Source organism: Diceros bicornis, chromosome 3 (assembly GCF_020826845.1).
Source record: "Diceros bicornis minor isolate mBicDic1 chromosome 3, mDicBic1.mat.cur, whole genome shotgun sequence".
In the NCBI taxonomy this organism is placed as follows: domain Eukaryota; kingdom Metazoa; phylum Chordata; class Mammalia; order Perissodactyla; family Rhinocerotidae; genus Diceros; species Diceros bicornis.
This window is the reverse complement of record NC_080742.1, coordinates 7,838,705-7,865,289: the sequence shown is the minus strand read 5'-3', so window position 1 is coordinate 7,865,289 and position 26,585 is coordinate 7,838,705. Positions and strand designations below refer to the sequence as shown.

Below are 26,585 nucleotides of genomic sequence, written 5' to 3'. Positions count from 1 at the left end.
ATAAAAAACAATCTCGACAAGTTCTGTGAAGCCTTTGTTCTATTTCTCTTTAAGTGGAACAAAATCTATAGAACAAGAGGACAACAAAATAGTGCTTTGCTAAAAGGATAAAAGAATATGACCCAAGTCTATTAGTGATCTAACACTCTGTGAATGCACTCAAGTTAATAGCATCTTTTAGCAATAGATACTTTTTCAATTACAGTAATGCTAAGAAATAAATAGACTAAGTGAGAGCAAAATGGTCAGAGTCACATGAATTGGACTAGTTGTTTGGCTGTTTGGTTTTTTTATAACCAACTCTCGGGGAAATATCTAACTGACAATCAATTAATGGGGCATTAATTTGAGTTTTCATATTCTAGATCTACTTAATCTTATTACAGAGGCAATGTTTTGTTACCCCATCTCTGAAGAAGGTTTTGTAGCACTTGGTAATTTGTTCATAGTGAGTTGTGCGACATCTTTCTCTTCCTGCACAATTTTATGTTGTCGTGCTGTCATAGAAGCTCCATTACCGTAAGGGCTTGCTAACTAGGTGTGATGCTACAATTTCATGCAATGTAATTCCTCTGGGGGTATTTCCTTCCTGTCCTTTGCTGAGTTCTAAATGACCCCACTTTCACCAATCTTTAGTTGCACGCAAGAGTGATTGCAAATGCCACCCTTTCAGAGTATCTGTAGAAATGCAGTTTTATTTCAGCTTTAAGGGATTTAAAATTTTTATTCCCCTTTTTTAAAGTGGTGCTCTGGCTACTTTTGCAAAGAATGTGGTGTTCTGAGAGTAAATAACTGAAATGGATCAGCCAGACTCTTATCTTCATTGGACCCTCACAAATGGAAAAGCAAAGATATGGATATGGAAGGAGAAAGCGTCAGGAAAATTGCCATAAATCACAGAGCAAGGATATTGGGCTACATTTGGCATCAGTTTTGTTGTGTTTTAAAAAGGATAAATATGCTTGCCTTTAAGAATGTAGGACCAGCTCTTCCTGCTGTGAACCTCTTCTCTGGGAGTCCTCCCACCAGGTTGCAAGGGGTGAGAAGTGGTCGAGGGTTATTACTGTGATTGAGAGTGTTCGTCTTGAACATTTTCTCTTCCTACATTCTCACGCACCCCTGCGCCGATTTTTGTGAGATAGTATATAACAGTCTACTGCAAATGTCTGATGAAAGTTGGGCATTTTAGGTGCATTTATCCTTTAAATGCCACCCAAGTAAAGGAAGGAAGGAGAGAAGGAAAGAATGAGGGAAAGAAGGAAATAAGGAGGGAAGGAAGGAAAGAGACAGAGGAAACAAGAAAGGGATGAGAGAAGGAGAGGAAGAGGGATGGAGGGAGGGAGTTATAAACTCCCTCACACTTTACTGTGGGTTGGAATCACCTGGAGACTTTGCTCCAATGCAGATTCTGATTCGCTGGGTCTGAGACCCAGGTGGGCTGGGACCCACGGGTCTGCCTTTCTAACTAGGCCCCGGGTGATGCCAATGCTGCTGGTTCAGAGATCACACCTTGAGTATGGACACCCTAAAGTAAGAATGCAAGTCATTTAGTTCATTACAAACATTATTTTAAAGAAGATTGGGGTATTTATTTCTTAGGAATTTGTCAGGATCTATCTGGTGAAGAGTGGCACAGGAAAAGCATGGCTATGGTGGGACCCCTCTTCACCTTCCTCCTATTGTGTGCCACTTCCCCTCCTCCATCACCCACTGTCCCAGACCTGGAACCTAAAGGTGTCTGGAGCCAGATTCCTCAAGGTACAGAGGAAAATATCTGAAAAACACAATTTCTTCATGATGTTGGGATTTATTGTGTTCCGTATCTCTGAAACATTTGCGTTTGATGTATAGGGTGGTGTAGTATTGGGGTCTAATGGAACTAGGTTCAAATTCTGATGTTATCACTCACTGTGTGAGCATAGGTGAGTTATGTAATCCACTAAGGTCTAAACCTCCCACTCTGTAAATTGGGAATGATAACCCTGAACACAGGGCTTCTGTGGAGATTAAGTGAGAAAACGTGTATAGACTACTGAGCAAATTGTCTGGCCCATAGTAAGCATTCGGTAGATGCTAGCTATCGTAAAGTATTTGAGCAGTAGAGTAGAATAGCTGACATGATGTGGGCCTTCCATCCATCAGATAGCCTGGGACACAGTCTCCTCTCTGTCACTAACTCGTTATGTGAGTAATAGACAGTGAATTAACCTCTGTAAAGCTTAGTGTCCTGTATAAATGGACATAATAATCATAAACACCTTATAGAGCTATTGTAAGGGTTGATAGAATAATACATATCAGGTAATTAATGTATTACTTGGCATATAGAACTTTATATATAAACAAAATTATATAGATGTCTCTAAAAAAAGGATTGAAGGAGAGGAATTATTTATTCAAAAGCCGAAACATTTTAGGAGTGTTTAGTCAGACATTTCCTGTGCCTGGAGGAGTAAAGGGAGAGGGCGTACTGGTTCCTCAAATCATCCCATGTTGACAAGAAGCTCTCAAATGCTGTGTGACAGACTGTTGTCCCTCTATGACAAAACAGACCCTGGTGGAAGGGAAAATGAAAAAAAAAAAAGTCCAATGAGGTGAGTTTTTCAGTAGGCTAAATTTCCTCAATTTAAAGACTTCTCCTTTAAACAGAGAACATATCCTTTGAGATGGGGGGAGGGCATTAAAATGCCTTTGTTGTGTGATAATGCCAGTGCATGGCAGTTTTTAAAAACGTTTTTACTTGGCAAAATTAAATGTCCAGATTTTTCTACTCACACAATTATTAATGTGCTCCTTTAATTTGACTGCCCTGTGAGGTCCAAAGTCTGGGAGAGCCAATGATCTAATCACTAGCTCTTTGCAGTCACAAAAGCAGCCACTGTGATGGAGGACCACAAGTTTTCTGCGTTGGGGGTCACCAAGATCTTGTACCACATGTATTATCAGAAGTGAGTGCACCCAGAGGCCATCGTTTCCAACTGAAATAATGATTTATCCTGTTGTAGCTCATGCTTAAATCATATTCTGAATGTCGGATTGGCAGCCTCCTTGCCGCTGAAGGGTTGTGCAGAGTTCAGACCTCTGGAAAGCATGTAGGGTCTTGGAGGAGAAGGCAATGATACATCACTGTGGTTCCCACCAGACTTCAGTCTGAGCCAGGAGTTTGGGCTCATGTCACCATGACACAGCCATCTCTATTTCACCCCACCTCCTTTTCACGCTTGGGTTTCCCGGTATCTATGTGGGGCTGCTTGGCTAAGAGTCTCAATAAACTGAAGACAGTTTAAAAACTCGTAATGAGACTTTTGATGGGGCAGCCCTGTAGGTCTGTAGGGCTGCAAAGAGAGCTTTGCAGATATTAGAAAGCAAACCAGAATGTTGCTGGAAAAGGCTGGAGGATGGGGTGTTGCAAAAAGAACTGCATAGAACTCTGACTCTACCACTTGAACCCCACAGTACCATAACACAGGTGTTAGGTAAGAAAGAATGGACCAGCTCCATTCGTCTCCCCACCCCAACACACACACACACACACACACACACACACACACACACACACACACATTCTTCATCTAACCTAGTACCAAAATTTCAAAACAGATTATTTAATAGCTTTGACCATTTTTCAAGCACATTTCAAATCAGTTTTTAGTAATTCTTGTGTGTTTTACCGTGGGTAGGTAAACCTGGGAGAACTTTAAAACTAGGCCACTTACGTTGCCTTGGAGTATCTAGATCATGTCTCCTTGTTGTCAAGTTTGGCGATGATCTGGCAGCCAGTCAGGAGAGAAAACCTCCATTTTTTAGTGAAAATGTAACACTGTTAGATGGATAGGTCTACAACTGAGAAAAAACATGTAATATCTGTATGACGTCTTGTTTGAGGAAGTCATGCCCCTTCTCCTCATTATAGGCGTAGGTAACTGAGAAGTGATAGAAAACAGAATAATATTTTATCTTAATTTTCCACCATATGGTATGTTTATGTGGTCATTGATAATAACATATAATAGATTCATTGATGATTTGTAGGTTCGATTTCTTGTTGGGGAAAAAATCATGTCTAAATTTCTCTGTAGACACAAATACTCTTTTCACTGATTTGGAAAAATGACCCTCTCAAAGGAGTTGTAGGTTTAGGTGGAATGTTCAAAATTTGAGGACCTTTGTGAGGCAGTCGTTTGATAGAAAACTAGTAACCCAAACTTGTATGGAAATTGAGTCAATGGAGGCAGACAGTCAGCCATGGGCAGGGCCCGCTTCACGGGTGGGCGACCACTGCAAGCTCACAGGGCTCCCCACCCAAAAGGACCTCATATTTGGGGCTTAATGCTCTGAGATCACTGTCTTGCAATTCTTAATAATCAATCTTTGAATCTGTGTTTTGTGAGTAAAGTCTGATGGGACCACGAGAGCATGTGGGTGGATGGAAGGCTTCGAGCCTCTGGCGGTCCAGCTGCTGTCTCCTCACCTGCCCAGGGCAGGGTGAATTCTCAGCCACCTGCTTCCTGCCCCTGGGGCCCAAGGACCCCTGGAAGCCCAAGTGTGGCTGTCCCCTTCTCCCTTCTATTCTTCTCAGGAGCCTGGGTAAGTGCAGGGAGGGTCATATGCTCAGCGGGGGCTTCCTACCCACCTCTGAAACAGGTATGTAGTGCATCCTAGCAGGGAGGTTGCGACTCTTTGGGTTCACCCATCTGCCGTGGATTGGGGCAACAGCTCAAGGAAAGGGAGATTGATTTCTAAGTCCCATGCCAGGGACCTGCATTTTCATTTTGCACTGAGCCCCACAGCTTATGTAGCTGGCCCTGGTGTAGGGTTGAGCATGGGTGAATCAGGAAAGGAACATCCATAGATGGGCATAAAAGCACAGGACATACATGACCTTTGCATCCAGAGGGCCATGCCACAGTCCCATCAACGAGTCGAGAGCAAAGACTTCATCCTTGGATAGAGTGCAGTGTTGAGCATGGCCTCTAGCATTGACCTTGTCAGAGGAAGTGTCCATTTCCTGGGATAAGTGTATTGAAATTAGCAAAGCTTCTTAGATTAAAAAAGGCATTTAAAAAATTAGACAAACCATTTTCAGGTGGTTTAAAATCTGTGTCTAAATTGTTTCAGCTCACTTTGTTACACAGCTCCATCATTTTAAGAATACCAACTCACTACAACCTACATAAACACCAACATGCATACATCTGTGCACACACATATGTACATGCACGCATATGTACATACACATATGCCCAGGCCCAGAGCTGGCCTGCAGGAGGCACAAAGGTGAGGGAGAAAGAGTCTTTGCCCTGGAAGAACTTAGACTGTTTTACAGACAACAGCACTAGGGGATAACCCAGCCCCTGAAGCTCTCTATGTGCCCACGTGTGGCATGGAGTTTTACTTAAGTATGTTTGGTGACTCTCTTTTTGTTCATTGCTTTTCTTAGAGGCAGCTTTTAAAGAAATTGAGACCTTTATTGGCCTGGATATCACAAGAGTTCAGCTCTGCTTTTATTAGATGGATGTGAAAACAAATGATAAAAAATTGTTGGAGGAAGACCGAAGGGAGATTTAGTAAATTTTGAGAGAGAAAAAATGTTTTCAAAGTCTTCTGGAGCACACATAGACTAAGTCTACATATAGAAGTGAAGCAATTATTGAATAATTTTGGTAGATATTATATTAAAAACATCTTCAGATAATGAAGTCCAAATAAGGGATTTGTAGGGTTTCTTGTTACGCTTTATGTAGATATCCCAAATCTCCCTTTGACTTTTCATGCATATGTGCAGCCTCTAAATAAATATCAGCATTCAGAACCCCTGAGCACCTAGACCCCTCACTCAAAGAAAACCAAATTTCCCTCCAGCAAAGGCCAGATAAGCCACCTGCTAGAAGAATAAAGGAATCCATTTTTCACATTAATTCTCTATTCTCCAGGCCTCACTGGGTGAAGTTACAAAGACTTGACAACAGAACTTGCAAAAACACACAAACCCTTATGTGAATTAATGAATGTTTGATTTTCAAGTATGACTTATTAGTTTAGAGTCTCCAGTTCCACCGGGGCTCTGTATAGTGTTCTGCACATAAATATGTGTGTGGCCAGAATCATAAAGTAATCCCAGTTGGCAATAAAAAGTGGCAGACAGTGGCAGTGGCTCTGAAAAGATTTTTATAGACACCTCCACTCCCTGCTTGGCATTTAGCAATCTTGAAGAAATTGAAAGGAAGGGAAGTTTAATTTAGAGGGGCCTTCTGCCCTGCTTAGCTGGGTTCACGTGCCCAACATGAAATAATAATGCATTCGGCTGTTCATCTTATAATAAGCAACCTTTGCATCCCCTCACTCGCTGGTGAAAACTGCAACCAGTGGGTAAGGAAGGTACGAATACCAGAAAAAGCTGAGGGATCCCTGTGACCTTCATGTGATTATGTTTGTGCTAATGCATAGAGAACAGAAATCCTGACTCTCCCTCTAAAGAACCTGATTCATTAAAAATGCATTGGTCATTAACAAGGGAATCTTGTGCATTGAACATTGGAGGGATGACCTACACGTGGGAGAAGGCGGAACTGGTTTATTCAGGATGAGCAATTCATGTTGTAACTCTGCTTCCTTCTCAGTCTACCTGGCCATCATATCTTCCTTGCTAAGGTACTAGGTTAAGGCTTCAGAAAGGAGTATATCCTCTCAGGATTAAAATTTTATATTTGTTTTTTAAAATTACTTATTTGGAAGAGTCACCTCCTAAAAGTGTAGTGGGGGGGGGTGGTACTTAAAACTCTGTACTGGAGTGCACATCTTCTGAAGTGCACACCTATTTTACCTTTAGAGTACCCAGGGGGCCGGCCCCGTGGCTTAGTGGTTAAGTGCACGCGCTCCGCTACTGGCGGCCCGGGTTCAGATCCTGGGCGCGCACCGACGCACCCCTTCTCGGGTATGCTGAGGCCGTGTCCCACATGCAGCAACTAGAAGGATGTGCAACTATGACGTGCAACTGTCTACTGGGGCTTTGGGGGAGAAAAGGAGGAGGACTGGCAATAGATGTTAGCGCAGAGCCGGTCTTCCTCAGCAAAAAGAGGAGGATTAGCATGGATGTTAGCACAGGGCTGATCTTCCTCACTAAAAAAATAATAATAATAAATAAAATAAAATAAATAGAGTACCCAGGAGGTGCTGAGCCTGGTTTGCCTTAGTTAATGAAAACCTATGATACCAAAAAAAAAAAATTTTGTAAAAGGAAAACTAACTTGCTAGGAGGAATGAGTGATGGTCATTCAGGAACTCTGACCTTGAGTTGGGTGAGGAGGGAACTTGCAAGGCTCCTTCCTCAGGAAGGCACTGAAGTGAGGAGTGTGGGGTCTGGGGTATCACCCCTGTCAGTTCTGCAGATAGTCTAGGCCCTCCAGAGCAGACAGATCTATAGGCACCTTTGCAAGTTTCTGATCTGAGATCAACACTGGAAAGATGGTATTGAATGAACCAATGTTCTGACAAGCAGGCATTTTAAAATTAAAAATAAGTTTTAAGCTAGTGTACCAGCCAAACTCCTAATCGGTCTTTCAATGTCTTGACCATTTATGACCTATCCTCTCCTTAACAGACTTATATCAGGAGTCCTGTATTTGCAGAGAATTGACTCCTATTATATAGCTATTTTAAATTTTATATTATGATGACTCTAAAATCAGTTTTTACACTCCTGGAATTACCTGTGAACGTTATAATTACAAAATAGATGTGTCTGAGATGGTTCTTCCACTTGCTAAGCTGGAAGTCAACTGGGATCACGATGGAGGAATGCTGCAGGTGAAGAAACTTGGAAGGCCACACTGGTAAGGCTAGCTGATGACCCATCTGCTGGTGTTAAAACCAGTTGTGTATGGCATCCTCAGCAAGAAGGAGATTCACACTTGCCTGGGCAGCGTCTAAGCCACTGCTTTCTCCCTGTGGTCTTTATCACGAGTGGAGTTGTATAAACTGTCCATGTAAGCCACCCCTTAGATCTTCTGTCATAGTCTCATGAGGGATGTGATCCTCTGTGTGTTCAAGAGGCTCCACATACCATTCTGATTCACAGGCCTGGGTGAGAACTACAGGTCTAAATCATGGTCTGTGTGAGACTTTAGAAGCTATTTGCCAGTATCTTTGTGCCGTATTTCTTGATCATGCTACTGTAGACGAAAGGAAGCATTATATGTAAATATCTCACTTCATAGCCCCTTAAAGCCCTGACTATTTAGTTCAGTTCCAAACTTTCATCAAATGGTACAGAGTGTGCAGTTAGGGTGGTATATGAGGGAATGTGGACTGCACACATAGGGATGGGAGTACGTATTGAGTTGACTTAGGGCAGGTGAATATGATGGACAAATTAAATAATACTAAATACTATATTAAATAGAAATTAAATCTCATTAAATAATGATAGTCAAGAGAAATAGCACATATGTGGCAAGCATTCCCTGTTCCAAGAAACTTACAAATATATTTGCTCATTTAATCCTCACAACAGCAACCCTATGAGGGAGGTACTGTTATTTCCCAGGATTGTACAAGAAGGAAGCTGCTGCATAAAGAAGCTGGAAAACAGCTTCACAAAAAAAAGCCCAAGTTCACATACCTAGTTAAGAGGCAGAGCTAAATTCGAGGTAGAATTTGCCAATAAGCTAATAGTTTACAGACATTTCCAAGGTTTATGCTCAACAGCAGTAAGTAGTCAAGCAGATGCCAATATCTATCTTAAAGGAATTATACCACTCCCAAATTAAAAGCCAAGCCTCTATTTCTATCGAGTGAATGTTCCATCAATACGAATGAAATGCCTATGTTAGGGGCTGAGTGTATAGAAAGTGTGAACCAGCGAACGCAGTCCCTGCCCTACTGGAGCTCACTCTTGCCTGAAAAGCACAGACTATTAAATTCAGAACAGCCCACGGAGAGCTTTCCGGACTTCCCTGATCTCCAGAGAGGTAACATGTTTCCTAGGATCCTGATCAGGAGGAACCTGACCAACCCATTTAAGTTCATGTTTTCGTATCTGTGCCCATGGAAATCTCTAACCTCAAATTCTCTGCTAACGCAGGTTAAGCGTTGCTTCCAATCTCTCTGAAGCCCTTAGCCAATGTCATTTATCCATTCTGACTGCTGGGTTCCCCCTCTGGCTCCTAGAAGGCCCCTGATTTGGAAGCCGCCTTACGACCAGACAGATTAGTTTATCGTCCTACAAGGTTAAGCGTGATACATGTGTTTGGGGAAAATGGAGATGTGCATTAAGAAGAAACATTACTTTTTGATCCAGGCAGGAGAGCATACATAATCTCCTCTAGAGCCTGTGAAAGACCTCATTTTACACGTGAAATTGTGTGGAATTGCCCTGTACTGAACCTAACATGGTTTTTGAGAATAACCAGCCTCAAAACAAGCTGTTGCACGCTGGTGGGGACCTCCAGTAACAGAGAATAAAATATAAGCAAATGTAATCTGTGTAAAGTTGAGGGTAACAAACATGCAATCTTGTTGACGCAGTGCTTGTGTGGGACAGATCCTAAACATCGCAATGGGATGTCATTAGGAACAGAGTCAAAAAGTGGGCCTGGTACGCGTGAAAGAAACATGAGACAGAAGGGCTTGGCGCGGTACAGAGATTTTTAAAAATTAAGATATATTTTTTTAACTGTGTAAAAGGATTTTTCTCTTTTTCTATGCATTGTGAAACTCTCTTTTCACAATCTGGTGTAAAAATCCACGCATGGTGAATTTGGAGAAGCAACGAAATTTTTAAAATATCTTCAGAAACTAAACGCAAGTAGATTTTTAGCCATTTGAGAATTTACCTAATCTGAATATTTGACAAAAAGCCTCACTTTGGGGCCTGGTTAGCTCTATAAAGGTACAAAAGCTCTGGTGAGACTGTTAAGGCAAAATAGGCTTGGGTATATCAGAACAGAAATTGTAAGATTTACACTGTGTAATGCACCTCTCGTCTCAAGTGGCCTGCTACTCAAGCATAGTAAGTAAATCACGTATAAAAAATTCAGAAGAAAGGTCTCCTGCACATTATGGGGAAATTGTTGGCGTCTTATGATGGGTCATCTTACTCTTGTTATTAAATGACAGCGATCATTAAAATGCCAAACATATTTTGACAGAATTCACTTCATAAAATGTCAGCAAGTCTGTGTTTTTATTAGTTTGTTCCAAATCAATTTAGAAATTTCAATAGAATGCTTGTAAGTATTCCCCAAGCAATGTCCATTCCTGACTTTCTGCACAAAAAAATATTACGAATTAATCAGATTTTCAGATTTCTGCATAATGGCTTTGCACATTTATTGCTTAATCCTATAATAAAATGCTGTTGTGATTGACACATCACTGTGGAGATAAAAGTCAATTGGATAATATGTAGCAGTCAATTTTATTTGTAGCTTAATGTGCTGAAGTATTTTTTTCCACATTTTCATTATTTATAAGTCTATCCCTTTGGAGAATATATAGAAGAATATGTGTTAAATGAGCCAATAATACCTGCTTTAAAATTTATAAGTGTGACAGAATCCTATCTTTTTTTCTTGGTCATCCACGGCATGCCAGTAAACAGGGCTGGAATTGTTTTCCACTTGCTATTCATAGGACAAATATCAAGAAAGAGGATCTTGTTAGGAATGGCTTGGGATCAGATTTCAACCAAGAAGAAAACAAAAGCTACCAACTAAAAATCCCTCAAAAATACTGCTAGATTGATTTATTTGTTTGTTTATTCATATATTTATTGTTACTGCCACTATCTTCCCTGCTACGATTCGTCCTGAAACAAAACACATAAGCACACACAGAGAAACTATAATGTTTAAAAAGGTTTGAAAGATTTGCTGTTTTGATGGAATTTCATTTTTCACGTGTCGGCATCCAACAGGATTCCAGTAAAGGCCAAAGTTGTTTTCTGTGCTTAGCATAGTGGGGCTCCCTGGAGGTAGTGTGGAGTTCCTACTATTTCAGTTAGCACCCAGGAAGCTTGCTTAAGGAGGTCCATAGTATTTTTAGGACATCACATAAGGCAACATTGAAAAAGGCCTTGTTTTTAGGAAAACACATTCACAAGATTCAGTGTCTGAAGTGTATATGGAGAAAGGGCTTAAGGGTATGAAGCCACATTAAGGGATAATGTAGATGTACTTGGTCGTGTCTGAGATCACGCTTTCTCCAGCTTTGGGAGATTAGATTAGCTGTTGCCTGCCTATGCATAAGGGATGCAGTTTCCCACACATGCGACACAGTGGCGTACCCCATGCAAACTGATGTATAATGCAAGCCTATTGGAGCGACTGATGATAGTGTCACTTTCCCCGCTGTCATAGCCTTCTACCTCCTGGAATGACTTCAGCCATCCTGAATGTCCGTTAGCATAATTTATGCAGTCGACAAGTGATTTGAGTGCTGGAACTATTGATAAACCACTCTGACATATCATCTGTGCCTTAATGTTATGTGACATCACAGGAAAATGGGGTCATGTGCAGTTCCCAGGCCGGATCTTATATTAAGGGAGCACTTCTCTTTTGAATTCCAGGGGCCAGAGGAAACCCGGCGCTCTCAGACCCAGGCTCTCCTGACCAGCACCAGGCCAGTCAGACCCACCCCCCATTCCCGGTTGGACCGCAGGTCAGTATCTCTCAACTGCTTTCCATCAGGCTGCATTTAGGATGGTTTAACCGTATAAATAACCAAATAAATAATAATGAGTTAAATCCAGTTAACTCCAACGGAGCAAAGAGGGTGATAAATTTTTGTATGGGAAGCTCTATGACTACATTATTTATTAAATACCATGGAGGAAAATATGTGTTTGCAGAACTTTTCTCTCTTTTTAAAGGAAATGTTGGTTTTAATCATTTGGAAACTTTTCTTTTCTTTTTAAAACCCACTACAATAATGCTGTTGGTTACCATGTGGTTTTCTAGAAAGTCAAACTTTAATGACTGGAGTGTGAAGAAAATTAAGTTATTTCAACCTTACGATAGCCATTTTTGAAATACAAGATGTGATTTAATATAAAAAAGTTAATGCAATTTTAATGCAAGTTCAGCTTATTGGGTTTGACAATACTGTACATCACATACAGCTCCTGCATTAATAAAGAAATACATTCATTATTTTTTAAAGTCCAGTATTTGTTTTTGCAGCCTGGTGTGGTTATATGGAGATGTAGAACACAATTATAAAAGGCTGGGCTGGTTTTTTTTTTACTTCTGTCATTTAGTGTGAGCTTTCAGAGTTAGCTCTGTTTTTATGGAAAAAGATGCTGATTCTTGGGCCTTTCTCTCTCTTTTGTTGTTATTGTTGCTCCTGGAAATTAATCACTTTCAGCACTTTGGTGGCTCACCAGTTCAAAGCTTGAAAATCCAAGTTTAGAGTTTGGGTTGGTCTTCACTTTCTTGTTCCAGCCACCATCAAGTCTCCCTACGGCCTCAGATCCCAACGTACATCTCAGAGCACAGATACCTCTGTGCTGGAGGATGGAAAACCTGGGAAGATGTCTGCTCTTACGGAAGCCTAGAGAGAGTCTTGCTGGGGATCTCAGAAACCGGCTTCTTCCAGTCATGCCCTTTCTAATTTCATGCTTGTGACATCGTATGGCATGCATGTGTATATGTGTGTGTGCAAGTGTGTGTGTGTATGTGTGTGAACATACCAGGGTGACAAACTCTAACGCCACTGGGTTATGTAAATAGCATAGCAGACCCAGACAGTGAGAAGTGCTGGGTGCTATGACAAACTGGAGAGTGCGTGCCCTGCTTTAAGCCCGCAAGTTCAATTTAAAGAATGTTACAGGCCAAAACCCGCAAATCTGTGGCCTGTAAGCGGTCTGAGGACTACCCGTTTGCCTTCCCTCTCGTCACGATATTACTGTTGGCAGTGGTATAACACCAGCAATCTGAGAACCAGCTTATAACTTTATACTTATTCCTAAAAAATATGTTTATGTTTGTGTTTTAGGGTAACTTCACTTTTTTTTAAAGAGAGGCACAGTTACTTTGTGAGAATTTAGTAAAGTCTAGCAAATGTATTAGGAGCTAGGCCCCCAGAGTCTAGAGCAGTTCTAAAACTAGGCTGCGTGGAGTCCCAGAGCATCTTCAGAGGGCTTCCCAGAAGGCGCCTTGAAGGGAGACCGTAGGGAATGACCAGAGAGTGGGCTCAGCCCTCCTCCCCCCGTTCTTCAAGTAGACAGCCCCACTTCTCTAAATCCGTTCTGTGTATTGAGAAAGCGTGATGAGAAAGGGGTGATACATGGGCTCTGGAACAGCCTGGACTTGAACCCACCACCCCCACTAGATATGGAACTTTGGGCAAGTTACTAACTTCTCTGTATCTCAGTGGTGGGATAACGGAGCTAATACACATACAGCAGCATTAGAATAGGGCCCAGCTATTAGATACCGGGCTTTGTATTATGTCTATATTTAATTACCTTTTACTTTACAGGATCATGCTGCATTAAAAACAAAAAAGTTAAAACCCCTCAATGAGAGTTTTATATTTGTTCCTCTAGAAGAAAAACTGACATGGGATTATGTCTCACAAAGCTCCCACAGGGGTGCAATGAAAGTTCTGGATCAAGGACTCCAAGATCAATGATCCTCAGGCATCTGACTTGGCCAGGGCAGGAATCCTTCCTTCATCATCCGGGTGTACAGCCCACCCCCAAGCGGAAACATGTCTGGTACCCGAACTGCACACCTATGAGGCTGCCTTTCTATGTCAAACAATGGCTATTGGATAAATAGTGGAAATAAACGTGTATTTTTAATGCCATTTTAACTGGGCAAAGAATGTTAGATTGATAACTAAAGAAATATTTAAAAGATTTTAAAATTTATCCACATCAAACATTTTTATTTTTCTATATTCCTTTTTAGATCGTGTCATTATACATATATGATTTACCATTTTAATAATGATTTCATTATCATTTGCTTCATTGTTATCCGGTTTATTTTATGTATTCTCATATTATAAACATTTTTTATTTTTCTAAGGAGGTGTCATAATGATCCATTTTAAAGACTATGTAATATCTTAACTTTGATATTGTAACAAACTATTTTTCAACATTTATGTACTTTAAAATATAATGTATATTTTCATACATTTATCTTTTTCTGTTTGAATTACATCTTCAGGCTATATCCCAGGAGTATATTCTGAGTCAAAAGGGGATGAATATTTTTGTAGCTCTCAATATTGATTTCCAAATTGCTTTCCAAAAGGCTTGTGCCAGGGTACAGGTCCTAAATTGCACATTAGTGTCACTACAGACTTACCAGCAAATAATGTAAATCTTTTACATTACTTTTGCTAATAATAGATAAAAATAGAATTTTGTTGCTATTCTTGAGCCAAAAAAAAAAAAGAAAAGATACCCTGATCCCAATGAGTTCTTTCTGGAACAACACAGAATAAATTAGCAGAAAGTTTCAAACATATAAGGGTAGGAGCAAATGAAAATTCATTGAAAGAATAATATATGTGTAAGATATTACTTTTGAAGTTATTTGAGCTCCTTCGAGGAAGTCCAAACCAAATGAAATTTTCCAAAAAAATAAAATGCGATTTCAATTTTTTTCCTACCAGTCAATCTTTTTTTTCTGGAATAGAGCATGTTTCTTTGCTATTTGTTCAGGAACTTCTGATCCTGCTTAAGTAGAAGAAAAATGCTCTAAAAGCCATGATTTTGTTCCACTGGAAAGTGAGCTAGGATTTTCTGTTTCCTTGCAGCCACTTCTGACGGCACAGCAGTTGGCCTCTGCTGTGGCTGGCGTGATGCCGGGAGGCACGCCAGCCCTCAACCAGCCTATCCTCATTCCCTTCAACATGGCTGGACAGCTAGGAGGGCAACAAGGACTGGTCCTCACGCTGCCTACTGCGAATCTCACCAACATCCAAGGTCTTGTAGCAGCAGCTGCAGCCGGAGGCATTATGACTCTGCCATTGCAAAATCTACAAGGTAACCCATTATGTCCATGTGCCATGTAGAACTCTATCCCCTGGCCAGTGTTCTGTGAAGTGGACAAGCGCCCTGAATGTTGAATGTGGTTCAGAGCTGCTTCTGCCATCAAGGTCATGGAAGGCTTAAGTAGGAAGCAAAGTAGCAAGTTGCGGGTGAATCCTGAGCTTGCTCAAGCCATGAGCTTATCAGTCTTCACTTCCTAATGATTTGAAACCTTTCAGGTCTTCTGAAAGCATTTATGAGCAATCATTGCATGACACATCAAAAACCTGGATATAAAGTTATGATGCTGTTATTTGAGGACTTGAGTTATAATCTCATGAATTCTTTAGTTTAGCCATCTGTGAAGAAAGGTTAGACATGACTTGTTTGTGTGTGAAGTGGTTGGAATGTCTCAAATACAAGGTATCATTTGGAATGATTAATTATGATTTTGTTTACTAAGTATATTTTTATTATAGTTATTATACAAAAATTATATTATTTAAGGTCATATTTTGTAGTGAGAAAAATAGTCCTGTGTATTGAGCCTTTCTATTACATGGGCATATAGCAAGAGTTGGACTCTAATCTTACTCAGGAAGGGTAGTTCTCTTGATAGTATGACGGTTTTGACTTTAAGAGATTTGATAACACTAACTGATAGAGTGATTTACAAAAGACTCTGTAAAAGGAAGAATTTTATGGCAGAAAATTGCCTGAATATGATTAGGACACCTAATAAAGAGAAAACTAATTTATTTTAGATTGGTCAAAGATGTTTGTTTTCTCCATTGATATAAATGTTAGTGATTAATTTTTTTCTTGCGGAGTGAGAGTTTGGTTGGATAAGTTATCCAAATAACAATATGAAGCACTTTTTTAGTTGATCAAATGTCAGGGCTTCTTATAACTTTTTAAATTGGTGAGAGCGTCAGTCCATAGGTTAAAAAGTAGACCAAGTAAGAACTGGTTAACTCTTGACCCAAACTTCTTTACAACTGTGTGTTCTAATATCCCATCCATTGTTGCCACTTTTTGACTTTCACTTTAATGTTTAAAACAAAAGTCTCTTTTATACCACTAAATTGTGCTATTTTACCTGGCTTTCATAAATCATGCATGCCCAGGACACACTAATGCACAAACTTTGCTTGTTTCAAATTTGAGAGTGCCTGGGAAGCCAGAATCTCAAGATTAAGCAAATAAGGCAGGAATAAACAAGGTGAAAGCAAAAGCCACAGAGTATAGGGAAAGGCTTTTTAATGTAGGTGGATGATGAAATCTTAATGAAGAAATGGGCATTATCAAAATGCAGCCTTCCATTTGGAACATTCATTCTTATGGGAATATTGAATATTATAAATAAACATAAGCTCGCGGAGCTCCTAGGTCATGAATTAATCCTGCTTGGTTAAGATGGACGCCGAAGTCAGAGTCCAAAAAATCAGGCTTGTTACATCTTTATTGTGGCTTGGTATTCTTAGGATTTTACCTGGTTATTTTAAGGGTTCAAAATTAGTACCTGGTCCAATGCGGGCTTCCAACAAGATTTTCTCTCTCTCTTTTTTTTAAATATCAAATTTAGTATTAGCTTATAGTTTGGAATTTGGTTCCTTTTGGCATCCTTGGTTTCAGAAAATGCATCCTAAGGTTTGTGTCCTGATTCTGTAGGTTCAATAATAGTGTCAGCTCTTTTTATCCCTTGGTGCTTCTCACAGGTTTCCTATTGGCCTCATCCTCAGAAGTGTGTTGGAGTTAATGGTCAAGCTCTTGTCTACTACACAAGCACAAGGGAACATTTCTCCCTTTATCTTCATCTTTGAAATTTCAGTGATGTTGGAGAGGAGCAGGCAACGTCATTAAAACAAAACACCTCCCAGTTGCAAGTCAGCCAGTTACAGGAAAAGCTTCCTAGTTGGTCTTAAGCCCCCAGCCCCTCCTCCAAAACCTTCTTCTTTAATATCCTTATGAATAAATCCCAATTCCTAAATAACTGCTAGGATCCAGAAAAGTTCCATCTTCCAGTTTCCTTGGGCTTTTCTGTTCCTTTCGTATCTTCCCACATGATTTCTTCACCATCCAGACCTCACTAGGCTGAGAAGTGACCAACCATTCTGGTTCGCTGGGGACTGGGAGTTTTCTTGGGACGTGGGACTTTCACTGTTGAAACTAGGAAAGTCCCAGGCAAACCAGAAAGTGTTGGTCACCCTGTGGGAAGTCCAAGGGTAATAATCAGAGTAATCAGGGAAATGTCGCATACCTCCAAGGTGCCCAAGATCAATGTCCACCACCTAAAAGGCAATGCCAGTTGGTCACCTTGTTGGCCAGCAGCTGACCAAGGATGATCTCACCACTTTTAGAGAATCTACTGCAGCCCCCAGGAATACCTAGGCAGTGCCTATGGCTTGTGTAGCTTCCCAGATTATATCACAGAAGGTAGTGGGATTCTGGGGCTGGTGGGTAGATGACTGGCAAGCTGAAAAGTCATCTGCAGGGGTCCTGGTTGGCTTTGAGACTGAGCCGGTCCTAGATGTCCTCGAGTTCATCCTCTCTAAAGGTGGCAATCTTGTACATGGGACTCCATCTCAGAAGGAGTCCTTACACACATTTATATGGTCAACAGCCAGAGTGGAAGGCTTTCCCCCCTCCCCAGGGCCCGCCCCTAGACAATGAGCACAGTACCTTTAGCCCAAGGCTTTTAAGAGTCTTTGGAAACAACTAGTAAGTCTGCCCATCTATGATAGACACCCCACTTTCTCAGGTGGTTTTATAAAACGGATTGGATTGGTCAGTGTAAGGGGGAGGGATTTAAGTGTCAAATACTTAGTCTGAAGTAGGGCCTGTTTCCATAAGATGTGCTTAGTTCTGGATGGTTCCCCTTTTCCTCTCCGTGCAGTGTTAAGGTTTTATTCATGAAACAACTTGACCAGCTGGAATTGTCTCTTGACTATTCTCTAACCTTCCTGCCTAGCCTGTTCGCTCTTCTAGCTCAAAAGCTACAAATTTGCTAAGAAAAAAGAATCACCGACATCAGTGTCATAATGGTTTGGAATTCAGGGATAAGTTCTCAAGTATTTTCCTTTTTACTAAAGGGATTCAGAGTCGGTTCATTTACGTTCCCTACCAAGTGACATGGAATAGCTCTCAAAGCCTCAGAGGCCGTGATTTACGCATGTATTTTAATGAGCACTAATGACATGATGTTACACTGGGAGCGGCTTTTCTCCGCACAATCTTGTCTGTAAGCATGGTCCCCAGACCAGTGGCATCAGCATCTTATTGGAGCTTGTTAGAAATGCAGAATCTCTCAGGCTCCACCCCAGACCCACTGAACAGAATCTGCATTTTTAAAAGATTCTCAGGTGATTCTTATGTGCATTAAAGCTTAAGAAAGGCTGGTCTAGGGCGCTTTTTCAAAATTCACTTGGCAACTCTCCCACTATCTCCAGCAGACTCCTCCAGATTCTGAGCATCTCCGGGTGATTGGGAGCCACGTGACTGTGATAAGTGCCCCCAGTAATTCTCCTGCTCTGCCTCACCACCCCTGGCCTCTAGATGAGGATAATAACTGAAAGGAGTAACTTACTTGGAAACACTTTTGCTTCTGTTAGGATATTCATGTCCGCAAGACCAAGAGGAGTTCTCTTGCATAATTGAAGCATTATTGAAGGTCTTGCTCTGAGATTTTATCCAGCAAAAGATTTGCATTGCTGAAAAAGAGACCACATTACCCTGCAAAAAACCCATCTACATAGACTGGGGATTGTTTTTCCTTTCTCTTCTGATCTTTCCATGCCAGAAAGAGACGCACTCCTGTCTAATCAATGATAGGGTCTTCCTGTAAGGAAATAGACAGGAGTAAGGAGTTAGAAATCTTGTGTAATCCTAGGAACAGCCCTGCAGCCCAGCCTCAGGGATCCTGGATTAAAATTTAGGGATTAGAAAATCCCGTGAACCACTAGGCTGTAGGCTGTATCATTCTCCCCTCTGAGCAGGTAGGCATCTATCCACCACTCCAGGCTTTTAGGGTGACTAAAAGCCTGTCTCCGATCTTCTGCTCCCTCCTCATGAATTTTCTCTTCTGCATTGGTTGACTTTTGGCTAACCCATAATTTTGGTTCCATTTTGTCTTCTCTGAATATATGCGTCTTTCCAACTCATGTATCTCTCAGAAACACTCCATTGCTATCTCTATTTCCATCATCTCTATCTTTATCCCTATCTCCATGTCTATCTAAAATTCAAACTCCCCAAAACTCAAATTCCCGGTGGGCTGAGGCTTTTTACTCTAGGCTACCTCATAGGTCACTGGCCAGACTAGAGATTGACTGCCTGTGTGGAGGTGTCTACTCTTGTCCAGTCAGCTCTAATGTAAGTGGGAGGAGGAAGCCAGGATGATGTGGTATGGAACACGGGCAACAAGCTTAAGAAACACACGAGGACCTCCCTCATCAGCAGGAGGGGCAGAGGGTATGGCAGGCTGTGTATTGGCCTGTCCACTGGGATAGCTGTATAGACCAGTAGGACCTCCTACAGACATGGACTGAGATTGCGATAAACTCTGAACTCAGAGATGCCAAAGGTGGGGTCTAGGTTCTGATTATTTTAAGGGAAGTCAGTGGAAGTTCTGGCTGGGATTCCAGCCCAGAAATGCTCTAAACTGAGAGAAAACCTAGAAATGACCTACTCCTCAATACCCTGTGTCCCCACGTGAAGTAGGTGAAGTTTGGTTGAGAGCTCCTTTCCCCTTCCGAGTACCTCCCAACATCACGACTCCGGAGCCCTCCATTCCTGTGTCTTTTGTCTGTCTCATGCTCACAGGAATTTGGTTTGAGGTGACTGTCAGCAAAGCCACACCTGTGAAATAAGACTAATAATGACCGTAAACCTCAAAGAAAGAAAATGACTAATGTTGGTCTGTCATATACTTTATAAACTCCTTTAAAAGTCTTTCATTTTGTTTATTATTTTGAAACACAGATAGCTGTACTAAAAATGTAATTTGCAATTGCCCTAGTGTGGGACCTAGATTATTATTTGATGTGGCAAAATAAAGTTCCCATTATGGAACTCAGGCAAATGTGTTAGATTTTTTGCCTTTTTTAAATTTAGGCAGAAAATATAGATAAAAACAGCCTCAACACAGGTGACAATAAGCAGCAAAAAGGTTAAGGGGACAGCAGAGGTGGGTCTACATCTACGACGTGATTCAGGTTAGTCACTTGTTCTCCTTGCCAAGATAACCTGTTAATCACTGTGGGAACACAAATGGAGAATATAAATGTGCTACGTAGGAGATTTATATCAAAGTGTGAACATTCCAGTTAAGTCAAGCATAACATTTAAATTAATGACCAAAAATACATTAGAGAGCGCTGCCTAACCTGAACATAGAAAAGCAATTAGGTTTAAGGCAAGCTGAAAAATTAAGGCCAAAGATGGTTCTGCTGCCCTTAGTGCCAGCGGGAAACATGCCCTGGTTTTCTCTGACTTTCCAGATTCAAGTCTTTACAGGGAAAATATGTGGGAATAGTTTTGGGGTTAGGAAATTTCATGTGCGAGTAACATTACATTTCCTTTTCATTTGTTTTGCTGTTGTTGTGAGTTTAATTGATATCATTTACATACAATAAGATGCATGGATTTTAAGTGCTCAGCTTAATGAGTTTTAATAATTGTATACACCCATGCAAACTTCATCCACCACAGTCAATACATAAAACATTTCATTATCCCCAAAAGGTTTCCTTGTGACCTTTTGTAGTCAATCCCTTCCCTCTAACCAGGCAACCCTGATCTGCTTTCTGTTACTATCAATAAGTTTTGCCTGTTCTAGGACTTCATATAAATGGATTCATACAGTATGTATTCTTTTGGGTCTGGCTTTTTTCACTCAGCATAAATGTTTTTGAGATTCATCCACGTTGTTGTATATATCAGTAGTTCCTTTCTTTTCATTTCTGAGTAGTGTTCCATTGTAAGAATATGCCACAATTTGTTTATCCATAGCCATTCCGATGTCCCAGTAGGCAGACATATTGAAGGTACCCTACCTGGAGCAGGGAGAGGTTCCTCCATTGGGCATTCCTTGGGAAGTGCCCTTGGCCACTGTTCTCCTTGGCCCTTGGCTATACCACCAGGAGATTCTTCCCTCTCTGTTATCTTCCTTGGCTATATGTGAGGAGAAAGTTGAGCCCCCTTTCTTTGGGGGCTTCTTCAGTCCATGTATGGCTTATGGAAGCTTGGGGGCTAAAAGGTTGCTTGAAGTTTCCAACAGTTAAAGATTTGTAGCTTCTTTGGAAATCCAGTTCTCTCAGAAACTGGGAATGCTTCTGATCTTTTGGCTTTTGGTTGGCTCCATGTTTCCCAAACAGACATCTTCAGTCTAATTTATTTTGCTTCCTCACTCCTATAGCCCTCTCTTTCAATTCAGTCGGTCTTAGTGTGAGGGCACTCTGGCCTCCTTGGTATTCTTTAAACATGCTCATACCCAAAGGCCTTTGCACAGGCTGTTGTCTCTTCCTGAAGCCCTCTTTCCCCAGAAAGCATCAAACCTACTTCCCTCCTTGCCCCGCTAATACTCCTCTTCTCCCTGCCTCCCCACCCCGCTTTCCTTTATTTCCTTTGTCCATAACACTTATTACCTTCTATGTAGCTTTAAATCTCAAAAATGGTTGAGTTTTTTTCTTTCTTTCTTTCTTTTTAAGTCCTAGGAGTCATGCCTACTGTAGCCACATAGGGCGGTGGAGGCAGCATCGTGATGCTGGGCCCTGGGGCTGGAGAGGAGGACATCTGCATATAATGTGTTTATAATCTGTATTGTTTGTGTCTGGCTCTGCCTCTAGAAGGTATGCCCTGTAATAGGCATCTTTGTTTGCTTCAGAGATGTGGCCCAAGAGCTGGAACAGTGCCTGGCTCCTAATAGGTGCTCAAGAATGGATGGATGGATGGATGGATGGATGGATGGATGGATGGATGAATAAATTTTTAAAAATTGGTAGGAGTTAGTCAAGTGAAGAAAAGTAAAGAGAACATTCAGTGTAGAGAAGAAGGCATGAGGAACATGGAGTCTACAGAGTCTTGTGAACACCTTTGGTTGTTGGTGAAGCGAAGGCTAGGAGTCTAAGGTGGCAAGAAATCAGATTGGAGGAGCAGAAAGGCGAGGTACTGGAGGGCCTGTCCCGTGCATGCTGAGTGGCCATCATAGGGCCTGATGTGTTAGAGATGAGCATAAAGACAATGCAATTGTGCTATGATATTTTCATGGATATATGCTTGCATTTACTTAGTTATGCCTGTGTAATTCCAGGGATTCAAAGCAGCTTGTAATATAAGAAGCATGAAAGACTAAATGCTGTTTATTAGAAAAAGAAGAAACCTAGACAAAGGTTTGGAACTAGAGGATAATAAGTGAAAGGAGAGACATATCACATTACACAGTTTTTATTATCTGATAATAAAAAGAATCATACCAGATTAACAAAAAACAAGCTTATTTATTTTTGTCTTTATTAATTGTATTCATTTCTCAAAAATACTTATTGAGCTTTTATAGCATACTAGGCCATGATCTTGACTTGGGATATAGCAATAAAAAACCAGAGAGTCCCTGAAGGTACTTCTTCTATGCTAGTGTGGGGAGTAAAGCAGACGGAGGGGGTAAAGGATGGCAGGGATGAGGACATGATGTATTTTATACAGAGTCACCAGCATCAGTCTCTGCACTGGACAGAAACCCAGAGGACATGAGGGACTAAACTGTACAATATCTGGGGGATGAGTGTCCCAGGCAGAAGTCCTCAGTGCTAAGAAAAGTTAATGACACAGATTATCAATGAAGAAACATTGAACAACCTGATAGATGGGACGTTTGCATCTTTTAGCTTTCACAAGGCTATGCTACAGTAACAAACAAACACAAAATCTCAGAGAGGTACAACAAAGGTTTATTTCTTGGTTGATTTCATAATACATGTTGGCTGCAGGTCAGCAGTGGCTCTTAGGCACATTTTCATTCTAGGATCCAAGCTGAAGGAGCAGCCTCTCCCTGAGACAGGCCTGTCTCATCACAAAGGGAAAAGAGAATGGGCAGAACCCCAATGGCTCTTACAGCTTTGGCTCAGAAGTGGTGTACATCACTTCCACTCATATCCTATTGGCTGGGCAAGTCACGTGGTCGGGCCTGCTGCCACTGGGAATGAAGATACTAAGGGGAGGGGGCTCCTCCTGCACATAATTGGAAACTGTATTACAAGGTGCTACATTGTTCAATGGCCACTGCCTTGAACATGTGCTGCATGATTATTTGACTTGGGTGAACTTTAAGATGTCTTCCAACACTGAGATTCTATAATTCCATTAGGTGAACCCAATAGGTTGCATGGACTATCCGTGTGGCTCCTTAGAACATAACACATTAACAATTTCTTAAAGTAGTAGAATTCAAAAGATAAATATAAAAATGGATAACAAATATATGGAATAATTGGGGACTATTTAAAATAGCGAATGAGCACATATAAAAGTATGACTCCATTTATGTAACATTCAGGAAGAGGCAAAATTATAGGGACAGAAAGAGATCAGAAGCAGTGGGTGAGAGGAGAAGGTGACAATAAAGGAGCACAAGGGAGTTTGCAGGGCTGATGCAACTGTTCTCTCTCTTGATCATGGTAGTGGTTACATGACTGTATGTGTTTGTCAAACTTGTAAAACTGTACACTAGAAAGGGTGAATTTCACCGTATGTAAAATATACCTCAATTTTTTCAAAAAAAGAGAAAAAGTAAGTGGATGCCGTGATGCTTATAAAATACCAATAAAATACCAACCTATTTTAAAATATAAAAAAAATGTATGATTACAAACCTGCTAATGGAATTGAAGTTAGGAAAAAATTCATGGAAATGAGAGACTCAACTTCTCCCATTAAAGGAAATGTTAAAGGCTTTGTTTCTTAGATGCAGAAGCTAACACTAAAATAATAAAGATTTAAAATGCACACAGTTTGATTCCCATTGTTTAAAAGAAGCCCAAACACACATGCACACACACACACACACACACCCCACAGAGAGAGGAAAAGAAAAATACTGTATACAAGGTGTTACTGGTAGAATCTAGGTAGTGAGAGATAACGAGTGATTTCTTTCCTTCTTTTTATTTTCTGAATATTTCAGTTTCTACATTAATAAGTATTATTTCAAAATCAGAATACTTTGTATTCATTAAGGTGAAAGGTCATACCCAAAATGTCATTACTAGCATTGACAAGGTTAGGTCTATGGGTCTATTGTCTTGACCTTCTAATCACCTTTTTAAAAAAGCATCTCTCAACTCAAAGTGGATTAATCCTCAGATTAAAAACAATACAACAACAAAGCAACTCTACGCATTCATTATGTATGAGCAATATTTAATATTAATAAAATTGCCTTTAAATGTGCTTGATTTTATTGATCAAAGGAGAAATTGTTGGTGGGGTTGGGTGGAGGTAGGAACGTGTACTGAGCAGTCTTGAAGAAGAAAACAAGTAGGCGGCCATGTTCGCTGCTTCCCCCTGTGATTTATTTCTGTGCTATTCTAGTGATGCCACTCTCAGAAAGTTGCATCTCCAGGGGCATCATGAATACAAGAGCAGAGTTCTAATCCCACTCACAGAAAGGGCAAGAATCCCCTGCACAGAAACAAGAAGAACGGACTCTGGCTTTTAGTATGCAACGATTCTCAGCCTCTGGTGTGTGGCTTGCTGTCACAAAGTCCAATATTAAAAATCCCTAGTGCCTAAATTCATATTTGCAATGTTATTCAGAGGAGCCCCACATGACACACCATACAATAATACCAAATCCACCATAAAGAAGTTATGAAAAGTTGTCGCAATGTATCTTACTTTGGCAGTTTTTCAAACCTCTGTATCTCCGAGGCTTCAGACTTTTTATTTAAAGTACGTGGAGAGCCCACTCTGCAGTACATTATCCTTCAAGCAGGCGTCACTGAGGCACTGGGGCGTGGATTAAACTGGAAGCACATGAACGAGGAGTATGACTAGTATACTGTGTATTCAAGAGATACTGTCAATGGAATAGAGCATTGTCAAAGGATAATGGTTTCCAGTTGCCACATAAATGTCAAGGCAAAGCCAAAGCATTTATTTTCAAAGCAAAAGGCAGGGAAGTAATGTGATCCCCAGTTTGCACATAATAAGGCTGTAAATCCATCAGGGCTCTTGATGGCATCTAGTGATGTGTCTACACTAGGATGTGCAAACTAGATTAGAGTCCAAGCCAGACGTCAGAGTTCTTTTCCAAGATGGCTGCCACTGGAATGGCACTGATGCCTAAAAAAAGAAAAGACTGTGCTTGAAATGCTTCTCAATCTTACTCCATTACTAAGGATGAGAAGGAACTGGAATTATTTGTTCAAATTTCCTCCGGAACCAAAATAAAGAGGACTTCTGTATCTGAGGGAAGTGTAGGGGGCAGGAAGAGGGCAAGTATTGAAAACAGAAAAATGGGAGATGGTCCCCAATTCCCACCTGCCCACTGTTTAGAGGATGGTGAGCTAATGGTCTCCAAGAGAGTCCTGTGTGCTCTTATGTGTGTAATTCTTGCAGGGCAGATTCCCAGTGAGAGGTCACAGCTATTATTTCTCAGGGAAAAACTCTTAGGTTTTCCCTAGAGGGTTTTTCCCCTCTAGGGAAAATCTAAGCCTCATTTCCTCCCATGAACTGTGCACAAAGATTGATTGATCGATTTCACAAATACTTACTCAGCATCTGCTATTTGCCGGGCACTGTGATAGGCACCGCAGTCTAGTTAGGAAGGAGGCTATTGCAGTATTCCAGGAGAGAAAATGTCCTGGTGGCAGTGATGAAGAATAGACGACTGATTTAGGGGACATTAACAAGGTAGGTTTGATAGACTTGATGATGGATTAAATGTAGAGGAATAAGAGGAAAGCGAGGAAGATTATTAGTTCAGTTTGACATGATTAGTTCAAGTTTCCTGTGGAAAATTTAAATGGTATGGAGGTAATTTAAATGGAAAATTTACTGGTACGGAGGTACCAGTAGCCAGTTGGAAATACCTGGGTCTAAAACTCAGAATGGGATTGGTGCTGGAGATCCTGACGTAGAAATGATCGACATATGTGACCGAAGCCAAGACGGGAAGAAATTCCTGGAGGAAAAAAGGTTAGGGAAGGAACACTACAATTCAAGCCACTGGAAGAGAAAGATGCAGGCACGACAGACTGAGGAAGAATTCTCAGCATGCATGACTGTTCTGTACCAGGTTAGGCAGTGTTTGGATTCCCTTCCATTGGACATAATCTACACATTCACGTTGGAATCCATGATTGTTGCCTACCGCTTATACAGCCAGAGTGCAACAGAAGGAGCCAAAAAAATGTATCTGTCAGTTTGCCTTTTATCTTCTAAAGACATGCCAACTTTCCATGTAGAAAGAAGCTATTTTAAGAGCTTGTACATAAAAGCTTCAGCTATGTTTGCTCTTTTGCTGAAAAGTAACTGGATTTAAATCTATTATTTAAAAATGTAGTCGTAGCCTTAAAATCTCAAAATGAAAATGTTTGAG

The 26,585-nt window shown here is 40.9% G+C and overlaps 1 protein-coding gene across 1 annotated transcript in view; it reads left to right on the top strand.

The window, feature by feature from the left end:
* POU6F2 (POU class 6 homeobox 2) overlaps positions 1-26,585 on the top strand; it is a 463,057-nt gene that overhangs the window by 198,509 nt on the left and 237,963 nt on the right. The window contains exons 3-4 of the mRNA XM_058570674.1: positions 11,570-11,661; positions 14,776-15,004. Of these exons, the coding sequence (XP_058426657.1) occupies positions 11,570-11,661; positions 14,776-15,004 (321 nt within the window). The remainder of the gene's footprint in view (positions 1-11,569; positions 11,662-14,775; positions 15,005-26,585) is intronic.